At 41.9% G+C, this 23,613-nt stretch overlaps 1 protein-coding gene and 1 non-coding gene across 6 annotated transcripts in view; one reads left to right on the forward strand and one right to left on the reverse strand.

The window, feature by feature from the left end:
* Window positions 1-23,613, reverse strand: part of SMARCA2 (SWI/SNF related, matrix associated, actin dependent regulator of chromatin, subfamily a, member 2) — a 163,091-nt gene that overhangs the window by 15,446 nt on the left and 124,032 nt on the right. For 2 of the 5 annotated variants that reach the window (XM_045563426.1, XM_045563427.1), the window contains exons 28-29: window positions 12,239-12,456; window positions 3,767-3,820 (exon numbers count right to left, since the gene is read on the reverse strand). In XM_045563426.1, coding sequence (XP_045419382.1) covers window positions 3,767-3,820; window positions 12,239-12,456 — 272 coding nt within the window. Of the gene's footprint in view, window positions 1-3,766; window positions 3,821-12,238; window positions 12,457-14,264; window positions 14,415-15,611; window positions 15,753-23,613 lie in introns of those variants that run through there. The other 3 variants (XM_045563429.1, XM_045563430.1, XM_045563428.1) reach the window with 3 other exon arrangements.
* On the forward strand, window positions 11,176-11,370 carry LOC123646821. The gene has a single exon (XR_006738063.1). It is a non-coding gene; the product is annotated as a U2 spliceosomal RNA (small nuclear RNA).

Below are 23,613 nucleotides of genomic sequence, written 5' to 3' on the forward strand. Positions count from 1 at the left end.
CTATCTTTCAGGGCAATTCATTTTTGATTAAAATGTTTATACAGTGGTTTGGAAAACAATTCGTCAGCCTGGAAGAAAACCCCGTTTTTGTTATTTCCAGCTGGGACTCCCTCCCTTCTGAGAGAAGGGTTATTTATGCTGGGGCTGGCCTGGAGCTTGGGAGGCAGAGACTCTGGGGAGGGGCACTGGGGGCCAGGCTAACACTGGAAGCTGAGGGGAGGCCTTCTGTGCCACAGAAAGCAGACGGACAAACTTTATTTGCGGGTTGCCCACCTGCTGTGTGTGGGTATAACTGGCTGAGCACCATAAATAAGTGTCAAGTCACCAGGAGTCACAGCAGCCTGTTCCAGTAAACGTTTAAAGTATCAATATTTGTAATGAGGGCAAAATACAGTCCTGGAATCCACACCTCCTGCAGCAGATTCTCTCTGGGCTAAATGTAATAATTGAGCTCTAATTCAGCATTTCTCAAAGTGTGCTCCATGGAACACTGGCTGAATGGATTATTAACAGTGTTTCCTGAAAAGGGGGTTCATTGTTCAAATGAGTTTGGGAAACAGTGGGTTACACAATGTTTAAACAGCTTACTTTACAGCAAGACTTCCCAGAGCCTCTAACCCTACTGGGAATTTTCAAGAAGGAGCTGTAAGGCTCAAGTTGGAAGCCCACACTCCGGAAGTGCCATCCCAGACAACGCAGGAGGCCTCGGCCTCACAGGCTGCTGCTCCACAAGATAAACTGTCAGCCCGGACGCGGGGTCCAAAGTGTGGGAAACAGAGAATGAGTGAAGAAAGGCTCTTCACCTAGAACTAAAATTCCTTAAAAGTGGATCTACTCGGTCACACTGCTATTTCGTGGCAATTTCTCTGTAATCAAATAATTAGAGCCACTAAATGTGAAGGTGCTTGGGCTTGAGAGCCATTGTTACAGTCTTTCTCCCTGGCTTAAAGAAATATGGAGTGTCTGGTGCCAAGGATGCTAAAAATAAATGTTGTCTAGAAGAGCTCGTTGGCTGGTCCTGAAGGGGCAGTCAATACTAACAACATAATCACAATGTTCAGAGCTGTTAATAGCCACGGAGGGAACTTAGCTGTGCTGAGTCTGAGGGCCTGGGTAACTGCATAGACACACGTGTGAACACACATGCACGCACAGTACCTTCACGCATGCCAGCTTTCCTTCCACCCGCACTCTGTAAATGGCACTGCCGCTCGCTGATCACTAGGGCAGAGATCCAAGAGCTGTCTGAGTTCTCCTCCTCCTCCTCGCACATCCAGCCTGCCCCTAAGTCTTGTCAATCATACCTCCGAGTATTTATTCCCTTGTCATCCTACCCACTGCCACTTCCTGATTTTAAGGACATCTCCTCCTACACCTAACAACAAACATCCTCCTAACTTAGGCCTCCTTCAATCCGTCCTTCACATGCTACCAGAGTGACATTTCCAAACAGGAATCTGCCTGTGCCCCCACTATCCCCTCTTGGCTCTCTATTTTGCCCTGCTGGTGTCGCCTCCCCTCCCCCATGTGACAGACATCACTGGCTGGGCACTGCACGCTCACACCCGGAGCTCAGGTGTGCCCTCCGTCGGTCCTCTCAAAACAGTGCTCTTAGCAGTCACTGCAGTGATTGACTGACCTTGAGACCCCAGTCCTAGAAGAGAACGTTAAAATTCCTCAATTTAGTGTTGGAGGCCTCCGGGATCGGCTCTGTTGCTTCCTTCTAGCCTCACCTGGGCTGTCCTCCTCCTTGTCCCCAGTGACCTGGTCACACTGAGACGTGCTTTCCACGCCTCCATGGCTGCCCACACACTCGGGCCACCAAGTGCCTCTGCCCTGCCCGCTGTCCTCCCCTCACAGTCTGCTTGGGAAGCTCCCAGTCTGCCCACAGCCAATTAGAAGCTCTCCCCAACCCCGTTGTCCGTACACCTCATTCACACCAGGTACTTGCGTTATTCGTTTCGACAGCTCTTTCCAAATGTGCTTTAAAGTACTCCATTTTATTTGTTTTTTTCTCCATTTTCAATACTTACACAGAAACTGACATGCAGAAAATGCTCAGTGCTTTTGAACACATGAAGAAAGGACTTAAAAGAAAAAAGAACCAAACTGCTCTGAAGGAAGGGTTAATTTGTCATAATACGATCTCTGAACACCACGTCGCTGGCTCAGGCTTATGAAAAAAGGAAGCACGTGTGACAGCCAGGCAGGGACGAGACAGACTCCAGAGGGCCTTGAGGAAGCAAATGCCAAGCCCCTCGCTACGCCTCTGGAAATGACAGCCTAAATGTGTCTTTGGTGAAATGGATTTCTCTAGGTCCTAACTACATATGGTCACATCATCTCCCCTTGAAAAGCCTAGGAGTGACGCTGGGGAGTTGCAATATCCTTTAAAGTTATTAATCCACTTTTCATGGTCTTGTGACCATTTTGATGGAAGAGGGGACAGGGAAAGAGGAGCTCAAGCGCATGCCTTGAGCTGGGTTGTTTAGCCCATACCATGCGATTTAGACCAGAGGCTTCCTTCCCAGGTATCCGGGTAGAAGCGTCTGCCCAACTGGGTTCACCGTTTAAACTGCCCAAACTTACAAAGTCAAGTGTTTGTTGTTTCAGTCTCCAAATTCAAACCCACACTGAGCTCTTTCTTACAATGGTGAAAACAGAACATGATTCTTGATGTTTCGCAGAAGACAGTATGGTTTGTGGGCCTGGTTTCCAGGATTAATTATTGCTTACCGAACAGTAATTAAGAAAGATCAAAAATCGACAACCTTGCCTAACACTCATCTCCACACAGAAATGGGTAGGTATAAATCACCCCCATTGTTTATCTCCTTATATCAAGAAGAATGTCACAACTGGTGATCAGCATTCACACTAAAATACAGGATACAGCCTCAATTCTTTTTCCCTACTTTGGATCCTATACTGGTGGGGAAAAAATGCTATAAAGAACGTTATTTGGGTCAGTTGACAAAGTTGGAACATGGATGGTAAAGCATTGTATCCATAGTTCTTAAAAGTACAAACTGAAAGGAGAAAAGAAATGTTATTTTTGATATATTATTATAACAACAACTCCTAGCCCTGGTATATTATATACATCTAATTCTCACAATCTCTCTAGAAGAAAAGCATTTCTGCGTTCCACCACCCGACAGCAACAAAGGCACACAAAGGTTAAACAGACCAGCTTAGGATGCTCAGGAACCCCACACAACAGGTAGGCCCAGAAGTCACACCCTAAAACCTGACCCGCTGCACAAACAGGAAGCGACTCAGCAACTGCCCTCCGCAGGGCCAGGGCAGTGATCAACTCCAGAATGCAGACACGGCGTGAATATGCAGGCTTCATGTCTTGCAGATCAAGTCACCACAGGTGCTGGGCATTAAGCTTCTAAACCGACACAGCACAGAGTTATAGGGACGGCAGAAGGTACAAGAGAAGCTGCTCTGGAAGGGAGGAGGCAGCAGAAACCCATCCTCAGCGTGGTGCTGCAGCAGCGCAGGCTTTCAGGGAGCTCCCAACACCTCTGCAAGAAGTGCACGTACAGAGCAGGACACACCCGGGTTAAAACACAGCAAACCTCAGAAGCCACGACAGGTGTTTAAGAATATCTGTGCCTCCATCCCCCACGCCAAGTAGGGGTGACAAGGAGGGAAATGGAGAAACCTGCTTCCAAAGGCGGATTCTATGAAGCGGTCTATTTCATGTACCAAGGGATACCTGTATTTAGAGATACCGGAATACAAGACAGATCCTGACCTGTTTCCTTCTATTTCCAACTGAGAATTACTGGGCACCTTCTCCACGTTACACCTGCGGTAGAGTAGAAAGAACACTGGAGTCAGAAGACCTGGGTTCTCATCCCAGCCCGGCACCTTCTTCCTCGGCTGGGCGACCTGGTGTAATTCATTTCACTCTCCAAGCCTCGTTCTCTTCACCTACCTACCTTGTTGGGAAGATCACATGGGGTTATGTTTAGAACCTCGTTCTGGAAAAAGAGAGTTCTCCGAAAATGGGGAAAAAATTGATTTCCCAACCTCTCTGGGACTTTTCCTGCTTCTGCCAAACACAGAAATGCCGGTTGCCCTGGTCCCATTCCCTCCACACATGTCCCATTCATTGTTCCGGCAACAGTGGAAGACAGCCAGCCACTTGCTAGGGGTGTATGTGATCTAGCCTATGGGAGTCTAGCCCCTCTTTTGTAAAACGGGCATAATACTTACCCTGAACTGCTGTGAAAACGAAATAGGATAAAGTGCTTTGGTAAGGAAGCCTGCACAAAGACAGTGGTCCAAGCATTGGCCGGTTTGGGTTCTGCATGCCGTCTACGTAATCAGCTCTGCTTCTCAGAACTCTATTCTTTTTGAATAGATCACTAAATCCATTGATCTTCAAGTGGAAATAAAAATATACCACCACCTGAGGCCTTCAGCCCCCTACGGGCCTCTAGGGAAGCCTCTTCAGTCGAGGACTTTTGAAGCTGCTACATTGGTGTCCCTTTGTGTGGTGGCAAGGAAGCAGCTGTCAGGCTTGATGGATCCTGGGAAACCCTCCAAACCCCTTAGACCTTACTCCAGGCATAGGCAGCACCCTGTGGCGTACACATCCTACTCTCAGCCACTTACAAATGCCCCCTCGGAGCCACTGCCCCATTCTGCTTTAGAGTGGGGGGTGGAGAGGCGGTGCAGAGAGAAGAAAGCATGAACCGAGGAGTAGAGGGCTGACAGTGCACACGCTGTATTTCAGATGTACAGAAGCTCTTGGAATGTCTGGAATATAAGGAGAGCTGGAAGGGGCGTGTTGGAAAAAGAAGTTGGGACGGTCCTTAGGTGCAGACTGTGTAAGACAATTCTCCCATGCTAAGGAGTCTGATCGTTGTCAGGTAGGCAATGGGAAGCTACAGAAGTTCTTCAGTAATGGTATGCTGTGACCAGACAGGTGCATCGGCGAGAAAGCAGGCTGAGGAACAGACTGGAGGCTGGGCTGGGCTGGGAAGGGCCTCATGAAGACAGTGTGTGCAGAGGCAGGAGGAGGGGTGCCCGGGGGGACGCTGCTGGGTGTGTCGCGGGGACTCTATTTGAGTGCCTGTCATAAACAAGGCATAGGGTTGGGAGAACATTTACTCTTTCATGTTTAGGACCTTGGAATGATGCTGGTGTTGATCAAGGGAATACAGAAGCTGGAACAGACCGTATCATCTTGGAGCGTTTAACAGTGAAGGACGAGAAACCTAGGAACTACAGGTGACCTCTCAGACATTTTACTGAATACGTTGTAAATAATTCAGAGAAGAAAGGCATGGTTCTAGGATCTGAGACTAACAGAGACTACAATTCAACAGAGATGTGAGGTTCTGAACAGAAAAGATTCTGGCAGAATAATTTCAAATCATTCTGATAAGGAGGACACGTAGGTCAGCAAGCTGGCTCAAGAAAAAAAGTACAAACAAAAAAAATCTGAAGACAAAACAACAAAAAAGAATATTAAAAAATGACATGGATTTGGTTTAAAAAACGTGTGTCACTACAGATCTATCTTAGAAAGGCAGTGTGGACGCCAGAATGAATAGTCCATTGGATGACCATCAGTGTGGGAAAGCCTTCAACACAGTAAATACCTAAGTGCACTTTAGGGAAAGCACTTTGGAGAGCGAGCCTTGGAAACATTTTTAAATAAGAGCCCAGCCCGCTGGAGAAAGGACTGATTATATGTGAGCCCCTAAAAACTGGTTCAACCTTACTCAAAATGAGGAAAATACTACAAATTACTTTTGGTGTGTATAGGAATCAAACAAGTGTAATTAGTCCTTAGGTTTGAAGTTTCCCAAATCCTTAGAAAGGTGCTATATAATGTAATGAAATGTTGGCTCTATTTTCCCAGGTAAATGGCATTGTAATGTCCAAAAGTGACTCTAAACACCAGATAATATCATTATATCCTCATGTAATGGGGCTCACGTGACCCCTCCTTCCCTGAATTCCCCAGGCCGGCTCTGCCCATTCAGTAATACCCAGCAGAAAGCTCTTTCCTCCACTGTATGGTGAACAGGGGGCAAATACCTGGAGTTTTCACCCCATGGCCAGCCTCAACAGTGCACTGCTGGAATAAGAGAACAACGGGGGGATATTTCCTGGATAAACGAATGATTTTCTCTAATGTGAGGAAAACTAAATTCAGAACAAGCTGAGGCTGACCACAATTCCTAGGATACCACCAGAGCTTATTAAAATTAGGGGCAAGAACATATTCCCTGTTAGGGGAAGAGATCAGAAACTGAAGAGTGCCAGGAAGGCAGGAGTGCCCCACTGTGCACCAGGACCGTGCGCCAGGGCTGTGCCCACGGAGGAGGCTGGCCAGGAGGGCATCTCCTGCCTCCTTCACCTGCCTCCCTGCAGCCATCTTCAAAGGCTGGACCCGATGTCCAGACCCTTTACAGACAGCAGGGCTAGTCGCCCTGTGCAGTGCTCCTTCAAAGAAGGCATCTTCAAACAACTGGTAGAGAGGGAGGAGGTGATGACACCCTGCTCGTGTTCTGTTTCCAGATTCTTCAGGAAGGAGAACAATGCTCGGGTTTGAAAAGCAAGGCATCATAAATGCTGAACAAAAGCTCCTGATAGGAGAGTTGATAAAAAGAGCCTATCAAGTCACTTCAAATAAGTTCAAGTGTCCAGTTGCAATCTAATTACATCCTGAAAGAGTGTGTAGATCGCTTCTGCTAATAACGCTTAGGAAATCACAGACAGCAGAAATGGAGTAAGATGAGAGATAAGCAAATGTCCCAATTTCAAAATGAGAAACAAAACCTGAGACTGTTATGCTTGATGCTGACCCTTGGTAAAAATTTAGAATAAATTATTTAGATGCCACAGGGCTATTTAGAAAAGATAAATACCATCATTAAGTACCAGAGGGGGTCTCTTAGAAAAAGCCATGGCAAACTAACCTCATTTCAGGTTTTTGGCGGGGTTTCTAGGTTGATACGTGGGACAGGCTACAGCCATAGTGTATCCTGGTTTTAGCTTTTCTTGAAAAGCTCTAGAAAGGATAAATGTGGGTGACAGGACAGCATGGCCATGTGAGTTCACTGATGGTTAACCAACTTTGGGATTACTGGTTAATATAGTGGTGTCAAGCTGAAGTGATTTTCAGGGGCATGTCATAGAGTCCTGTCCTTTGTCCCTTAGAAGTTTCTCTGTAATAGCTTAAATCTTCAGATGACAAAAAACATGGAAAGTGGACATCACTTTTAAAAAAGAAATAAAAATTCAGAGTTACAGCAACAGGCAAGAATCACGGGACAAAAGCTTATAAAAGGAACTGCACAGGGATAAGAATACAATCAGGAGGTACCGGTTCAAAACCATCAATGCTTAGCTGAAGGCTAACCTTGACAGCATTCATTTGAGAACAGAGCTGTGTGTGTGTGTTTTGGAGTGGGGACTGAGGGTTTTTCAACAAGTCACATGTTCAATATGCGTTAACTGTGTGTCAAGGTTGCTGGAAAAAGTAAACACACTCTGGAGTTATGCTAACAGAATCCTGGCATTCAGAATAAGGAAGCTAACCACCCTGCAATTAGCTGTCAGAATATCTCTGAAGCTCGGGGTACCATGTTTTCTTTTTTCTTTTGTTTGAGATGGGGTCTCACTATGTTGCCCAGGCTGGAGTGCAGTGGCTATTCACAGAGGTGATCACAGAGCACTGCAAGTCTTGAACTCTTGGGCTCAAGCAATCCTCTTGCCCCAGCCTCCCAAGTAGCTAGGATGACAGGTGCACACTACCACGCCTGGTTTGGGTGCCACGTTTTAAATGTGACACAAAGACAGTAGCATGTTCCTGAGGAGGCAGACCAGTATGGCCAAAGTCTAGGCATCACTCAGAGAGCAAAGTTAAATATTTCAACCTGAAGAAGGATGTCCTGAGGTGGATATGCTTGTTTACAAATATTTTAAAGGACATTTCTAAGAATGAGAACAGATTTATTCTCTGAAGTTCCAAGTAGAACACACAGCTAGAAGTCAGAGTGCTGAATCCATTTTAATGGAGGAAAGTAATCATGTGTTTAGGGCTGTCCTTCAGCGTCATGAACTGCCTCCCGGAGCAGTGAGCTGATGCTGGAGTGTCCACATAGAGGTTGGGTGACCATTTGTCACAGGTGCAGGAGAACACATCTGGGTTGTGGCAAGTTGGACCATGCAGAACTAAAAGTCCCTTCCAACTTTAAGAATGCCTCTAGGAATCTCTCTTTCCTTTATCCAAGTAACAATAAGCCATGTCTCCAGATTTGGGATAACTCCACTAAACCCTAGTCTTTACCATCTTATTCTACATCTCATCCCAGGGGCAATTTTCAAGGGTACAGATGCAAATCAGGATGACTCCCTTTTCAAAGAAATAGAGAGTCTCAGGTTAAACATTACATAAAATGAGAATATGATTTTTAAAAGCCTTCTAAATAAGCACAAAACAAAACATGCTTAACAAGTCAAAACAAAGCCTTCTAGTACTACTTAATATGAAATATTCTATCTGGGGAAATTAAATGATGGGAACCAGTAGGAGCAGACCAGTACTACCTCTGACAGCAGTTACTGCAGAAGGGTTTTACATTTATGAATCACACAAAACTACTGGCTCTTCTGGGTCACATTTTTAAAAGTACCCTCCTTTTAAAAAAATGAGGCCTGGCACGAAATACAAAAGCAATAAATAGATACATAAATTATCTTAGTTCTTTACAAAAATATCAAGATACATCTGTCCCAGATTCACGCAAGAACTTTTAAACAACTGTCTCATGAGAGCTAATTAATTCTTCCTATATATCAGTTAAATATAGATGGTAGTTCTTACTTAATACACTGCTAATCTACATGACTGTCACAGCCCTAACATTGGACCAAGGTGATGGGAGGGAGATTAGTACAGGTGGTATTTCTTTCACAGGTAGGTTGAGTTTCTAAAATAGCAACTGACTTTAATGGTACAAAAATCTCCACATAGTGAGATGTCCATCTTCCAGTAGCATTTTCTAAAACCAACCAAAAATATGACACTGTATCTAATTAAGGCCCTCTAATTTGAGTGCCTCCTACTTGAGTACCAAGTTAAAGAGAAATACAAAATATAAATAGAGTAAGTGCTTTTTCCAGAGGATAATCAACATGAAATGTACATGAAACATGCAGTGGAAGGAGATTCAGCACACACTCCCCAGAAAGTACCTAAATGTGGGAGCTAACAGAATGGGCCTTACAAGGGTACTTTTTAAGGAAAAGTAAAGAAAGTAATTAAAAAACTAAATAAAACCAGGAAAATGGGGAAAAAAGCTGCTTAACATCTGCATGCTGAAATATTTAAATACCCTTTACCTATAATACAACTAAAGGCATGCTCGATGCTCAATGATCAGTCACCATGAAGCTGCATTTTGTTTCTGGAAATAAAACCATGGAAACCAGGACCAGCAAGGACACTTTCTTTATCCAGTGCAGAGGTCCATTCACCCACCCAGCTAGCTACAAATAGTCTGAAAGGCTAATTATTAATAATTCAGCTGTTCAAAGAACCTCAGTTCTATTAACTCATTGATGACTCATAATGACTCTAGAGGCAGTTCCAGTAATCATCCCATTTTTTGGATGGGGAAACTGAGGCTCAGGGAGGTTAAGTAAATTACCGCATTGTCCCACAGCTAGAGAATGGTGGAGTCAGGATTCAAACGCAGGCAGTTAAATCAAGACAAGAGTTTGCACTCTAAACCATTGTGCTATGCTTTGCTGAGGTTTAAGGGCTATAACCTCATACCGCTCTGTATTTTGGGACGGTTTCTAGGAAAGTGGTCAGCCTGCAGCCACGTAAGCCAAGAAGTCACAAACTCCAAAGACTGTGGAGCCAGCAGGCCGTGCAAATGAATGAAGTGAGCCTGGTGTGAAAAGCTAGATAAATTGCAACTCACACTCCTTACTGGAGAGATGATAGAGAGTGATGGGGATTGTGGCAACCCAGCGCCCGCTATCCAAGTAAAGGGGGTTCCACTTCTTCACCCCTCTGATTGTAACCTTAGGGAAAGCTGGGCAGAGTGCTGCCACATTTTTAGGTTTTTCGAAAAACAAGGAGGTGGGAAGGGACCCCTGACGTTTTTAGAAGAAATCTCTCTAGGTTTACGTATTGGCTGCCACCACCACCTGTTCCCCCCAAAAAACCCAACAGCATAAAACCAAATAAAGAACAATCTGTTGGCAATAGGTAGTCCAGCTGTTGGTGACCTCTTCTACATCACTAAAGGAAGATATAGCCATTGTCTTGGAATAAAGGGCCTAGCTTTTAAACCTCTAAGGATTTTTCTTGGCCCTTTTCAATGTTACAACAGTCCTAGACAAAGTGAGCAAGTAATGAACAAAATGCCTGTTGCATGTCAAGGCACATCTGGTCAGAGAAACAGATGTTACATTCTCCTGAGACAAAGGCAAGAAAGTTCGAGGTATATGCAGAGTGACACTCTCTACTTAGTAATATTTTTCTTTACACCAAGGACTGGTAAAATAAGGCATCATCCAAGCTAGCTTCCTGGAAACTGTCCCTAAATCTATGGCAAATTAATAAGTGGAGCTGGGGGTGAACGGAAACTTGACAGAGTGTTACTGATTCTTGGTTTACAAGGAAGTTTTCATGTTCACTCTGGGCAAGGAATGGACTTGCGGTAAAATTTTCTTTCCTGGATTGCAGCCATTCCCCTATGTCAATGAACAGCTGATCCAAACCCAATATAATGGGGCTGCCTTTTGTGGCCACTCCAGAATCCTTAAAAGGGATGCACTTTTTTTTTTTTTTTTAAAGGAAGGAAAATAGTAAACAATGGAATCTAAGAGACCTAGTGGGCACAAAGGGGCAAGAAATCCTGACCCTTTCACAAACATCTCCTCCTACTCCTCTTTCACCATTTCTGAAAATGCCTGGCAGATAAGAAAGGCTTAACAACAAAACTCCACGGTGGAAAGTTTCTTGCTTTTTATACTACTTGACTTTTTAACAAATTTCTCCTTCCTGTTATAATACATGCACCAAAAGCCACAGTAAAAAACGAAAAACACAACTTAGTTATTCATGTTAAGTGCTTCCAGGTGTACAGAGCAACACTAGTTAATGCCAAACATTTTTGGTAAACAACTGCTTCTCGGCCTGTTGGCTAAGATGGAGGATAGTATCTGTTGTTATCAGTTTAATATCCGATACATCCTCTATTGGAGGACAATATAGTAAATGTATTTTTGGAGCAGGGAGATGCAATAGGATCTTGCTCCATCCACTCCATGCATTGACCACCATGGTATTGCAGTACCTCCAGGAATGATGCACCCCCTTGGGGGAATGAAAAAAAATTTTAATAACTAAAAACTGATTAATACCACTATGCAATTTAGAGAACTAAAATGTCTGTTTGTTTCCTATCAATTGTTCCACTGAAATGAGACACCGTCTTTAAATGAAAACACTATTACATGATTATCAAGTGGAAACAGAATCAACTAACCACAATCAACTAACCAAAATGTAGCCAAACTAGTTGGTCTACTGTATAGGACTGACTGACACCACAAAATGTCTTTGCTTTGGTTTTCAAATAATTATTGTTTAAAATGTTCTGAGGAGAGTGTCCAGCACAGTTTTCTCAAAGTTCACATCCAAAAAGTTCCAAAGAAAAGATAAATTTCCTGAAAAATCACGCTATATAGTATTGTTAGGAAGAAAGAGATGGCTCTGACAAGTGCTTAGAAATTCAAGCATTAGAATGAAAGAAGAAACAGCATTTTCAATGAAGCATATGCTTGGTTTTAAACAGAGCCTTAACATGAAATATTTACCTTAAACATATTAGGACTCTTCTTTTTCTAACAATTCAATCAAAAAAAAAAAATAATTTCGTTCTGTCATCCCAATCCCTTCTCACATAAATGATGGTATTTCAGAGGTCCTTAAGAATCTTTTTAAAATTTTGTAATCTAAACTCATTTCCAACTATCTTAAACAATACCTGTTGAAGCATCATACAAAAGTGGCCATTTTGAACATGGCACAAGGTTACTCATACCTTTGCAGGGAAAACCATAAAACACAAAGTAGAAAGAACCTCCAAAACCCATGCGTTCAACTTGATAAATCTTGCTCTTTAGGTAGCATCACTCACAGTCTTGGTGATGGATGCCCAAGGTGAAGGGACGGAACACTCACCTATCTTTGTAGTTGATCACAGTGTCGATGATGGCGTTCATCTGCTTTGTCAGTTTGGGGGGATTTGGTGACAGCTTCTCAGCTGGAGGGCGGCCTCTTCTCTTCTTAGCCTTTTCCACATCTTCTTTTGCAGGGTCCTTTTCCACATTTCTTCGTCTTTTTCGCTTTTTGAGCCGTACTTCCTCTTCCATTTCTTCCAAATTGCCGTCTTCAATGGCCTGTTGATCAGAAAGGAAGAAGAAAAATTCAAGACAAGAAAATAACCAAGACAAAAAAGATGTGTGTGTGTGTGTGTGTGTGTGTGTGTGTGTGTGTGTGTGTGTGTGTGTATTTATATATAGCTTGAACAATGAGAATAAAATGAAACAAACTAACAAAAAAAGTTAACAGTAATCAGTGGAGGAAGAAGAAAAAAAGGAATGCAACCATAATGGATAAATGCATCTTTAACCCAAGTCTCTTTTGGGAGCAAAATAACATTGAAGGCCGGAAATACTCACAGTGAAGGAGAATGTGACAAATATTAAAAGAGCTATATGTTCAAGTATTTGATAACTGAATCCAAATAAAATTTTATCTCAATATCAAAACAAGACCCTAACTGTTTCATTACTGTAAGACGGGGAAGGTAAACAAAGATGAGGAGTGGGTGAAGAAAAATATTTTCCTAAGAACACGTCCGTACAATCATACAAGCTTTGACCTTTTTTTGAGGTTTTTACATCAATTTATTCATGATTCACAACATAGAACAAAATTCCATCCAGATTTTTGTTCTAACGTAGCAATTAGTAAACAAGGAAACGGGAAAGTACAAAGCCACATTCCTTGGTAAACGCACTTAAATCATCCGATAAAAGAACACACACACTCACAAACAATAAACACTTTTTTCCAATTACCTGCAAACGCTTGCTTTAAACCAGAGCCAGCAGCACTAATGCAGAGAGATAATAAAATAGCTATAAAAACAACCAGGTATAAAAGAAACCTGTTCATAAAGGGCTAAAAGATCCATGTGACAGACCCAGAAGTTTCAACTTTTTTTTCTCCCTTGTAAATCTCAAACTCAAAAGAAGAAAAATAAAGGGGGGGAAAAACTGAAAAGAAACCCCCATAAAACCACAAAACCCAGATAACATGTGAACATGGCAAAGAAATTCTTAAAAAAAAAAAAAATCTTTACATTTTGAGATTGCTTTCTCACACAAAATAACTGATGTTGTTATTTGTTCTTCCTGCCTCTCAATATTGCCTCCAGTATGCAAATGCTAATCAATCCTTTCTCTAGCTGAAAGAGCTCTAATCATAAGGCAATTACCTTCATTTCTCCACAGCACCAAACATGGCTAATATTTATGATCATGTGAGTATAACAATCAATATAAAGAGTGATTACAGCTCAGACATAATTTCTTTCACTTATGTACAATGCCTCCTGAAAAAGAAAGGTTTTTGTGAAGAAAACCTGGTACAGAACACAAAACAACCTGGCGTATTAAAAATGCCAGTGGGATTAAAAGAAATGTTTTCTATGCATCCTCCAATGTGCAAATCCATAGAAGCAACATGCACACAGACAGAATCCTAAGGGACAGTCTGAGCCTAGGCCTTAATAATCAAAAGACAATTTCCATCACGATCCTACAGTGTTCAGATAACCACTATGAAGGAGGCAAGATCTGATGAGTTATAAGGAAAAAGGAAAAAGGAAAAAAAAAAAAGCTCCACATTATTTCATTAATATTCATTTGCCTAAAAGCAGGACACCCACTATACAGCTAAACACACTGCAGCTAAGCGAAGATTAAGAAAAGGAAATTGTCCCGCATATCTTGGAGGCTGAACATGCTAATAATAAATACAGCATGCAAGGCTGTCAACAGTTAATGGTATTGCTCTTCTCAAGCACCCAGTTGCACACAGAAAAACGGAGAACACCGGCTTTTGATGTGTTACACACCTACACATGCCTGGGATGTAGTTCTACTGAATCTTCAAGACGGCAACGAAAAAGGATATTTACCTTACCACTATCAGCAGGCCGGCTATCGGAAATCACAGTTAGTGGGGATAAAATTAACAAGCCAGCAAAGCAGCGAGCTGCTAGTCTCTTCATCAGCTGATCAGGAAAAAAAAGAGAGCTGGGGAAAGGCTATGTTTTCATATACAAGTAATTTTATTTTACTGAAAATTTAATACTGAAAGGATTGTGGATACTCAAATCTGCTGTTTCATTCTACCTACTACAAGGCCCGAAGCCTTCCTCCTTCAGCCTGTTTTAATATTGACAACTACTTATCATATTTTTTCTCCCCTTATTATTCCAGGCAGCAGAATTAGAGATTTTAGCTCAGGTGGTTTCTGATTCTTGCCTGCATTTTAACAATTAAGCCAATAAGAAAACAAATTAATATTCAAATTTATTTTTAAAAATTAAAACAAGGTATGCTTCTTTTGGTATTTTACACCTCATTTTAGTGCTTTTTTTTTTTAAAAAAAAAAGCTGCATGATTTTGGAGCAGTCTAAAATGATTTTTTAAAAGGAAGACAATTTTTTTTTCATTAACTGCATGTAAGTAAAAAGCAATGTGCATGTTCTCAGTTTCAAATATTTTAATACAATATGTTAGTCTTCTCTTTAAAGAAAATCTCTAACTGTGACACTTCAGTTTCAGTTTCATGCTGTAAAATTTTTCATTGTTTTTCTTTTCAGTGGGATAAATGAAGAGGGGGGAAGTTGTGAAAAGGGTATTTCTACAGTTACCCCCCTTAATTTTGAAAAAAGGGAACAAAGCATAAGCTTGTGATATTTGGTCTTTTAAATCTCTAAATCTGTGAGTAGCTAAGAAGCGAAAACAAATTAGATTGCAAACAGAACTAGTGAAACAATATTTATTACAATTGCTAATACGTGCAGATTCTTATTAAATTTAGGTTCTGGAATTACAAGGAAACACACAAAGTACTGACCATTATTCCCCTTAAATTAAGGTTTTATGCAGGAATGCAGAGAGCTACAAAACATCTTCCCTCCTCCCCAAAGACCCCCAACACATCCATATGCAGTGCTTTATGTTCTGTGATTTCTAAGGGTCTTTTTCTAATGGAAATCAATTCACTAAATACTTCCCAATGCTTTTCGCACAGAAAGAGTAGAGTAAGGTTACTCCTGCATGGAAGTAAAATCATTTATGGAGATTTTAAACTGTTCTTTTGTTTTAAAAAATTATTTATTAAACTGGCTCAACTGACTCAACTCAGCACTGAAGGTGGGGGGGGGCGCACAAAAAAAAAAAAAAAAAAAAAGGAAACACAAAAACTTGCTATACAATCCTAAAGTACTACCCCAAAAAAGAATTCCCTTCCAAACCTTTTACCAGCACAATAATGAAATAAATCACAGAAGCAAACCCCCAGTTTCCGACTGGTGACGTGTTGCGCAAGAGTGCGAGCCCTAATTCAACATACAGGCGGCTCCCATGCCGAACTGCCTCTAGATTTAATGAAGTGAATAGGAAGGAAGTCGGGGGAAAAAAAGTGTACAAATAAGAAATTAACACTTTCCTTCCCTACCGAAATGGTGAGAGGCAACTACAGCGAAGTTTGGTGAGGCACCTCTTTTCTTAAAGGCACACTGCACCCATTTGGCTCCGGATGTCAGGGAAAAAAGCCCATAAGGTGGTAAAAAGCCCCAGTCAAGTTAAAATAGTTAAGCATATTTCAGCCTGCGTTTTTTTCCTGAATGAAGCTGGGAATTACTCCTTCCTCCACTGGATGGCAACCTTTTTCTTTCTCTCTCTTTCTCTTTTCTTTCTTTCAATTTTGCTTAAAAGAAAAAGAATACGTTTTCATGACTCAGGGTGTGCAGGAACGGGATGCAGACTGGCTCCCTTTTTCAATTAGCTCTCAGGAAAGCGGCGTGTAGGCTTCTGACAACAGAATGCAGGAGACTGTCACGCAGGATTAGCTGTTCTAAAGCAAACACTTTGCAGCTTGCAAAGCACATGGCAGACCCCGGAAGCGGCCGCACGTGGGTCCAGCCTCGGCCCTCGGTCATCCTGACACACACCGACTACACCTCTTACTGCCTGGTGGAAGGTCCAGAAAGTCGGCGTCATGCTCTTCCCGACCCGGTGGAGTAAGGAGCTGCGGTTGTGCGTGCTTCACGGCATCACGCAGCAGAAGGGATCCATGATTATGAATAGGTAAACAGGGACACGCAAACAAAAAGCCCCAGGCCAACCCCTGCGCATTGTTTCCACCTCCGCATCTCCAAGTCCACCAGGCAGTGTGGCACGGCCCTAGGGTGGAACAAACCATCTTAAGAAACACTGGAAGAAGCAATTCTAAAGACAATTCTAGACAACAATGCGTGGGGAATTTCTTGGAAGTGAAATGGGAAATTCAGTATTCCAATACTAACCCTGATGTTTAAACACCCTGTGTCTGTCCCCTGACACATGCTCTTTCTCCCTTAGGAACTCTAGGGGTTTCCAGAAGAGGACCCTGGGGTGCTGCTGGGGGTGGGGGTGGGGCGAATGCAGGAGAAGACAATTACATTATACTAGTGCTTTCTGGGGACAACTCACACATCACCAAACTTGATTCCACTAATCAGGAAGGCTAAATCTCCCTCAAGCCCTGCTGAGACCTGACAGGTAATGATCCCCCAACAAGAAGAGCAACAGCAATAAAAAAAAAAAAAATTGAATTTTAAGAAAATTTGAAATTTCACGTGTGAGAAATTTTCTTACAATAGAAATACTAAACAACAACAAAACTGAATGTGAAGCTCTTCCTCAAAGATGACATACTACATCATTTTAGTCACTTAGTCTAATAAATACTGTAGCACTTTTAGGGCTTTGGATAATGGTAAGTTTTTGATTACTTTTATCCCCCAAAGCAGCAACCTGTTAGAAAAGTATGCATAAAATCAAATTTCCTAAAGTGAAGTAAGCCAGGCCCAAAAGGACAAATACTGTATGATTCCACTTACGTGAGAAAGGAGGGCAGTGGTCACCAAGGACCCAGGGGTGGCAGAAGGGGAGAGGAGTTAGTGTTGAATGAGTACTGAGTTCCAGTGTGGGGATTATGGGAAAGTTCTGGAGATGGATGGTGGTGATGATTCCATAACAAATGTGAACATATTTAATGTTACTGAAATGTACATTTAAAATGATTAAAACAGTAAATTTTGCATTATGTGTATTTTACCACAAGAAGAAAAGTCTCTGGAACAAATAAAATTCTCTAGATATTAAGGAGAAAACCCCAACAACTGCAGGTTCATACGTGTTCTTAACGCCTCAGCACACAGCACACAATACTAGCGAAATCTCACTAGTTTTCCTTCAGAACTAAAACCTCTCAGCATTTCAACAGGTAGCATGTTCAGTCTTGCCCTGGGCGATGGGGCTAGAAGCCTTTTCAAAAATCCCTATTTATTCATTCAAATGTTGTTAAAGAAATATCCATGATGTAAGACAATACCTGTATATAGGACATAACTATTCACAAACTTTATAATTTTGTTAACAAATGCCTCAACTATTTAAGAGTTGAGTTGATCTGAAGGCTAAGGATCTTTTAGCATACTTTTTTTTTTTTCCACTGTGGTGGAATAAACTGATGACATTAATTCAGTTGACCCTCACTTATTTCACTCACCTGTCAGGCAACCTGGATGTCAACTGTGTGCCCAGCTCTCCCTGAGCTGGGCCTGAAATATACAATGCTGGCCATCCAGGGAAAGCAATTGAGCCTCAGCTTAACTGAATTTTCTGGTACAGTGGGTTTTTCAGTTTCTTGTTCAATAACCTCAGATTATTTTTGCCAAAAAAATGAGCCAAGGTGCTCTCTTTCCCTCTATGGCACAAGGAAACTACGTAAGGAAACTCGGGGCAGGACACAGGGAACCACAGCTTCCACATCTGAGACAATGTAAATTAGTACACTATTTTGAGTACAAGCGATTTGAGGTTGGGAAGAGGAAAATGAATATTTTCTTATATCTGCTTTTTTGTCCTGAGCCCATTTATCCAGTTACCATCAACTTACAACACAGCCAGGATTCCACCTGCTTTTCTCTTGAGCAGGGCTCCTCAGAGGGGCCTGGCTGGGCCCTTCTGTACTTCGAGGTTCTCAGTATATTCAAAAAATGAAGTGCCAAAAAAGGGTGGCATAATTTCAACACTTAAAAAGAATAACTTAATGCTTTTAAGACAGACAGGTAAAACACAATGGTTAAGAGCATAACTTCATTTAGAACTAATGGCAAATGGCAAACTGGAGGCGCCTTCATGAATGTGAGGCTTGGGCCAAAGAAATGGCTCTCTTCTGGGCTCCCCTGTGACAGTTCCATGAGAAACTGGGCTTGATCCAGGGTTACAGGCTACTACAACAAGACAGACTCTCTGCTCCACGTGCCCATTATGGTTAAGAGTGTCAAATTAACGACAGGGTGATGAGAATGCAGCACTTGTTCTGCTGGAGGCAGGTGCAGGGAATGCCCATTAATAGCCCAATAACGAGGGAGGAGAACACACAAATAAAGCAACACAAGAAATGGAAAGTATAGTAGCTTGAGGCTATCTGATATGGAAAGAAAGAGCCCCAATCTCAGTAAATCTTCAGATATTAATACACAGCATCATTAATACTTCTACTCCTATTGCTTCTGCTGCTACTACCAGCACTGTGGTCACCACTACGGTCACCAGCAACAGCAGCAATGGCTAATACACTGTTTATGATGTTGTCAGGCACTCAGTGCTTTACCTACATTTTACTCATCTCATCTTCACAACCACCCTATGCGGCAGGTACTATTGTTCTCTTCATTTTACAGATGAGGAAAGTGAGGCACAGAGAGACACAGAGATCTTGCTTCAGATCATACAAAATTAAGGAGCAGACTCAGTATTTGAACTCTGAAAATTTGGCTGCATAAACCACACCCTTAACTTTCAAGCTATTTTACTTTATAGCACAAAACAATAACTGCTATTTTTAATGACAATTCTGAACCATCAGGAAAAGGCTGAGTTATACTTGCCAGCCTTAGGTGAATAATGCAAGTAAAAATATAACACAATACATCTTAGGAAGACTCCCAGCAAAGATCTGACTCTCACACACACACACACACACACACACACACACACACACACACACACACACACGTGCGTGCGCACCATCCTTACTTTGTGTGGGAGTGTGGGACCATGAAAATAACTATGCAAATTGAAACTCTACAAAGCCATTTTGATGATCAATGGGAAAATTATGATTGTTCCATGGCCTTTAAAGATTTATGTCAAAACACTGAAAACTCCTATTGTCAGTTACACATATACAGAAAAATGAAAAAAATAGTAAAATGAACAATTTACTTAGTACAGTAATTTAAAATACTAGAAATATTGAGCATTAAAGTGCCTTATTTCTTTGTAAAAAATTTATCAGAAGTATATTGGACAGTGCTTGCCCTCTTGTCAAATAACTTATGATATGGAGGGAACATCTTTTCTATGCCGAGTGGCTAATTGCCATACTCCTAAATTTGGATCAGCATCCGACATTTTGCCCTTTCAATGCCATGAAATATCTGAGTTCCTTTAATGTAAAGATTTTTTTTTTTTTTTTTGCCAGTGCCACTTCCTCTGGGACATCTTCATCTTTTTTTTCCACAACCACATTTCTCACTTATGTCAGTAAGTTCACCTTCACTAAGTTCCCTGTCTGAATATCTAGAATCTCTCTGTTACCACCACTTTGTGGTCCTACACCTTTCTTGACATAAGTTCTTGACAGGGGTGTCTTCCAAAAGGCCTATCTCATCAGCATTAACTATTCCACGATCATCACAAACCTGCCTTAATCCTTGGATTCGGGGCACACATGTCACAGAAGCACCTTTATCTGCTCTAATACTGTCACCAGACAGTGTAACACTCATGCCGAGTTCAGGAACAATGAAACCAGCCTTTACTGGCAGTAAAAAGTTCTACAGGCTCCATGTAATTACCATTTTCTTTTAATTCAGCAACTAACCTCAACACTTTGCCCTGAATACGAGTCAAACTGATCAGGAATTTAAAAATTATTATGATCTTCCATCCAAAGTAGATGTAAATACTCAATTTCAACCATAAGTGGCTTTCTCTTTTAGTGCAATTTAAATTATGTTGAGATGACTTTACCTTGCTTTCTATATACATTCATCAGACTTTTTAAAACATGGTTTGTTTTGTAGTTTCATGCAGGCCTAGGTCTCATGCTATCTTCACCTTGCTGTTGCCATTTCCAAATCTCCTAATCACAACTGACTTCGCTTCCTGCGTTCACTTCTTATTGCTTTGCAGCACTTTCAATTTTGGTAGCCAATTCCCTCTCCTGATGAGCTATTTTTGTAAAATGTTATCTGAGTTTATCCCTGGGAGACAAGGAGGCAACATAACTACATGCTTTGCTGTCTGTGCACTGACTAACAGATGCTCACTGACTAATCACCAACAGACTTTGAAAGAAGTGATATGATTGGTCACTGATCGTAATGTGCATCTGTTATGTACACAGTGATTAGTGGGCTGAAGAGTCAGCAGCAAAGTCTGTACTTCATGTGCAATGACTCACAATTGCTATGCTATGGTGGCTGAAATGCATCCCTCCAAAATTCATATGTTCAGGTCCTAACCCCCAATACCTTAGAATGTAACTATACTTGGAAATAGAGCCTTTGAAGTAAGGTAAAATGAGGTCATACGGGTGAGCCCTAAGCCTATATGACTACTGTCCTACCAAGAAAAGGAGATTAAGATGCACAGAGGAAACACCATGTGTAGACCCAGCAAAGAGGCGGCCATCTGCAAGCCAAAGAGCGAAGGCTGAGAAGAAACCCAAACATTCTGACACCTTGATCTCAGACTACTAGCCTCCAGATTATAAGATGATAAATTTCTGTTTGAGCTACCAGTCTGTGGTATTTTGCTATGACAGCCCCAGCTAACTAATACATAGTATAACTGAAATTTACTGTGGGAGACCTTGTGTTTAACTATATTTGGTGATAGAAAATTTGTACATATTGGAATGGTGCAAAACAAGGCTGCCTGTATGCCCATAGACACGTCCCTTTGAACAAGTGATGGCAGCCTCTCTCTTTCATGCCATCCTAGAAGGGATATTGCCCCACCCACAGCACCTGCTGCTTGGGTGGCCACGTTCTATGTCCGGCAGCTTCTCCCTGTCCTGGTCCCACCTGATGGAAATGGGAATGGTCCCCTGTTCTCAGACTGGCCTGTCTCTAGGCTTTGCAGGGCCTGGCATGAGGGTCTCTGTATAAACACAAGTGAGTGATTGGCTGAGCCAGTCAGTTCACCTCTCTTAGGAATTTAACTGCAGGTGTGAAAGAATATGTCCAGATGGTGTGGGAGTTGGAGCTGAATAAAGGTCACGAGGTAGCAAGCAGGCCAGAGATGTTACGAGTAGAAACCATGAATAAGCAGAGGACAACAAGAGATGCAAAAAGAGCATACAGTGTGAAGGAGAAAGAGACTAGCTGCTCTCAGGGAGGCTGTAATTCCTTGTACATACACGCATTTGGTTAGGCTATACACAGACACATGCTTATGCACTCACACGTATGCACATACACAGATGTGTGCAGATGCACATATACATACACACACGTATTATGAGAGGAGAGTATCAGTGGAGGAGTGTCTGGCTCCAGTTAACGTTGAGAAGCCAACTCGGAAATATATAATCATTTCAGATCTAGTCTGTACAGTGCTAAGTATGTATAAGGTTATTTGTCAAGTATGACTGTCCTGCTTGATTTAATAAAGCTAAAATTCAAAACAAAATTTAGCTAAGAGTTATACATATGCTGCAAACACAATTTGCTATGCAATAAACTTCAAAGTGAGGCTCTAACTTTAAAGCACCAAGAAATAAGAACACAGGTAAATATGACCAGGTTTTACTAGCAAACACAGTTAGCTGTATTCTGGCCTTGCATGGCTTCCATAGCTTTTTGGTATTTTAAGCTAGGACTGACAGTTTTGCTGGGAATTCATGGTTGAAATCCACACAGAGTGGGGTGGCAGAGAACACGGTATCGGGAGACAGGGCTAGCTAGCTGAAGTGTGGTCAGTGGTTTGCAGAGTAGACAAACATAGGGATTGGCTCTACTGGGCAGTGGCAACATATATAGAAAACATCCCCTAAAATGCAAACCAGAAATGGAGTGTCTAGAGAAAATTTTAGAGTGTTCACCTGACAGTCACTAAATCTGAAGGAAGTTAAACAGGCTTGTTCAACTGACCTCAACTTACAAGACTCTGCCCATAGCATAGACCCTTCTTGCCTGGGCCATTTTGCTCTTCCCACTTGGCTCAAATACCAGCAGTTAGTTGGGTTCCCAAACACGTTGATGCTGGTTACACTTGTTACTGGAGCTACATAATTCCATCTAGATATGAGTTACATAAATGGATGAAATGTAATTGTGAAAAAAATTGGGTTATTTCTACAAAAAGTACAACAAAAGACTCTGAAAAGGTGGGTTTCTTTAAAAACAGCAACAACAGCAAAAATGCTATTGAATTTGGTGCGGGCTAGACTGTTATAAACTGGGGAAGAATCTGTACTCAGCATGCTTTGTTAGTATCCAGATTCTCACTCATTCTAAAAACACCAAAGCTGGAAATCCTAAGTGATATGTTATGGGTGTCATTTACGCGAGAAAGACTACACAATATTCCAGTCAGCAGACTCCAAGAGGCGACCTCAGCTTTACATTGAAAAATGTGGCACACACACACATATTACATTCTAATTAAAAATTTCATCTACATGTAAGTGACTATGCATCATTTTCTCACTTTAGCAGATATTTTCATTGTCCAACGTACCACTTATTTCAGTTAAGAAGGCATCTGCTGTTGTTTCTGTTTGGAACTGGGGTCACAGGAAGATTGTATTACCTTCCTTGCTCTTTTTCTCCACCTACTCCTTTTCTTCCCCAGTAAGACTTAATAGCTTGACTCTGTATTTTTTCTAAATAATTACGAGCCTTAGTTCCATTGGTCAGATAGTAAACACTTCTTTCACCTGGTTATTGTACTATGCACGTTCCTACGTTATCCTCAGTATATTAATTCCAAGCCTGCCTGTGTGGAAGCTACAGATCATCTCCATGATCTGATCCTTCCCAATCTGATCTGCTGTATTTCCCACTGCTGTGGTCTGAATGGTTGTGTTCCCTACAATTCCTATGCGGAAATCCTAATCCCCAAGGTGATGGTATAGGAGGAGGTCGGACCTTTGGGAGGCGATTAGGTCATGCATGGGATTAGTGCCCTTAT

Source organism: Lemur catta, chromosome 10, assembly GCF_020740605.2.
Source record: "Lemur catta isolate mLemCat1 chromosome 10, mLemCat1.pri, whole genome shotgun sequence".
NCBI classification, from domain to species: domain Eukaryota; kingdom Metazoa; phylum Chordata; class Mammalia; order Primates; family Lemuridae; genus Lemur; species Lemur catta.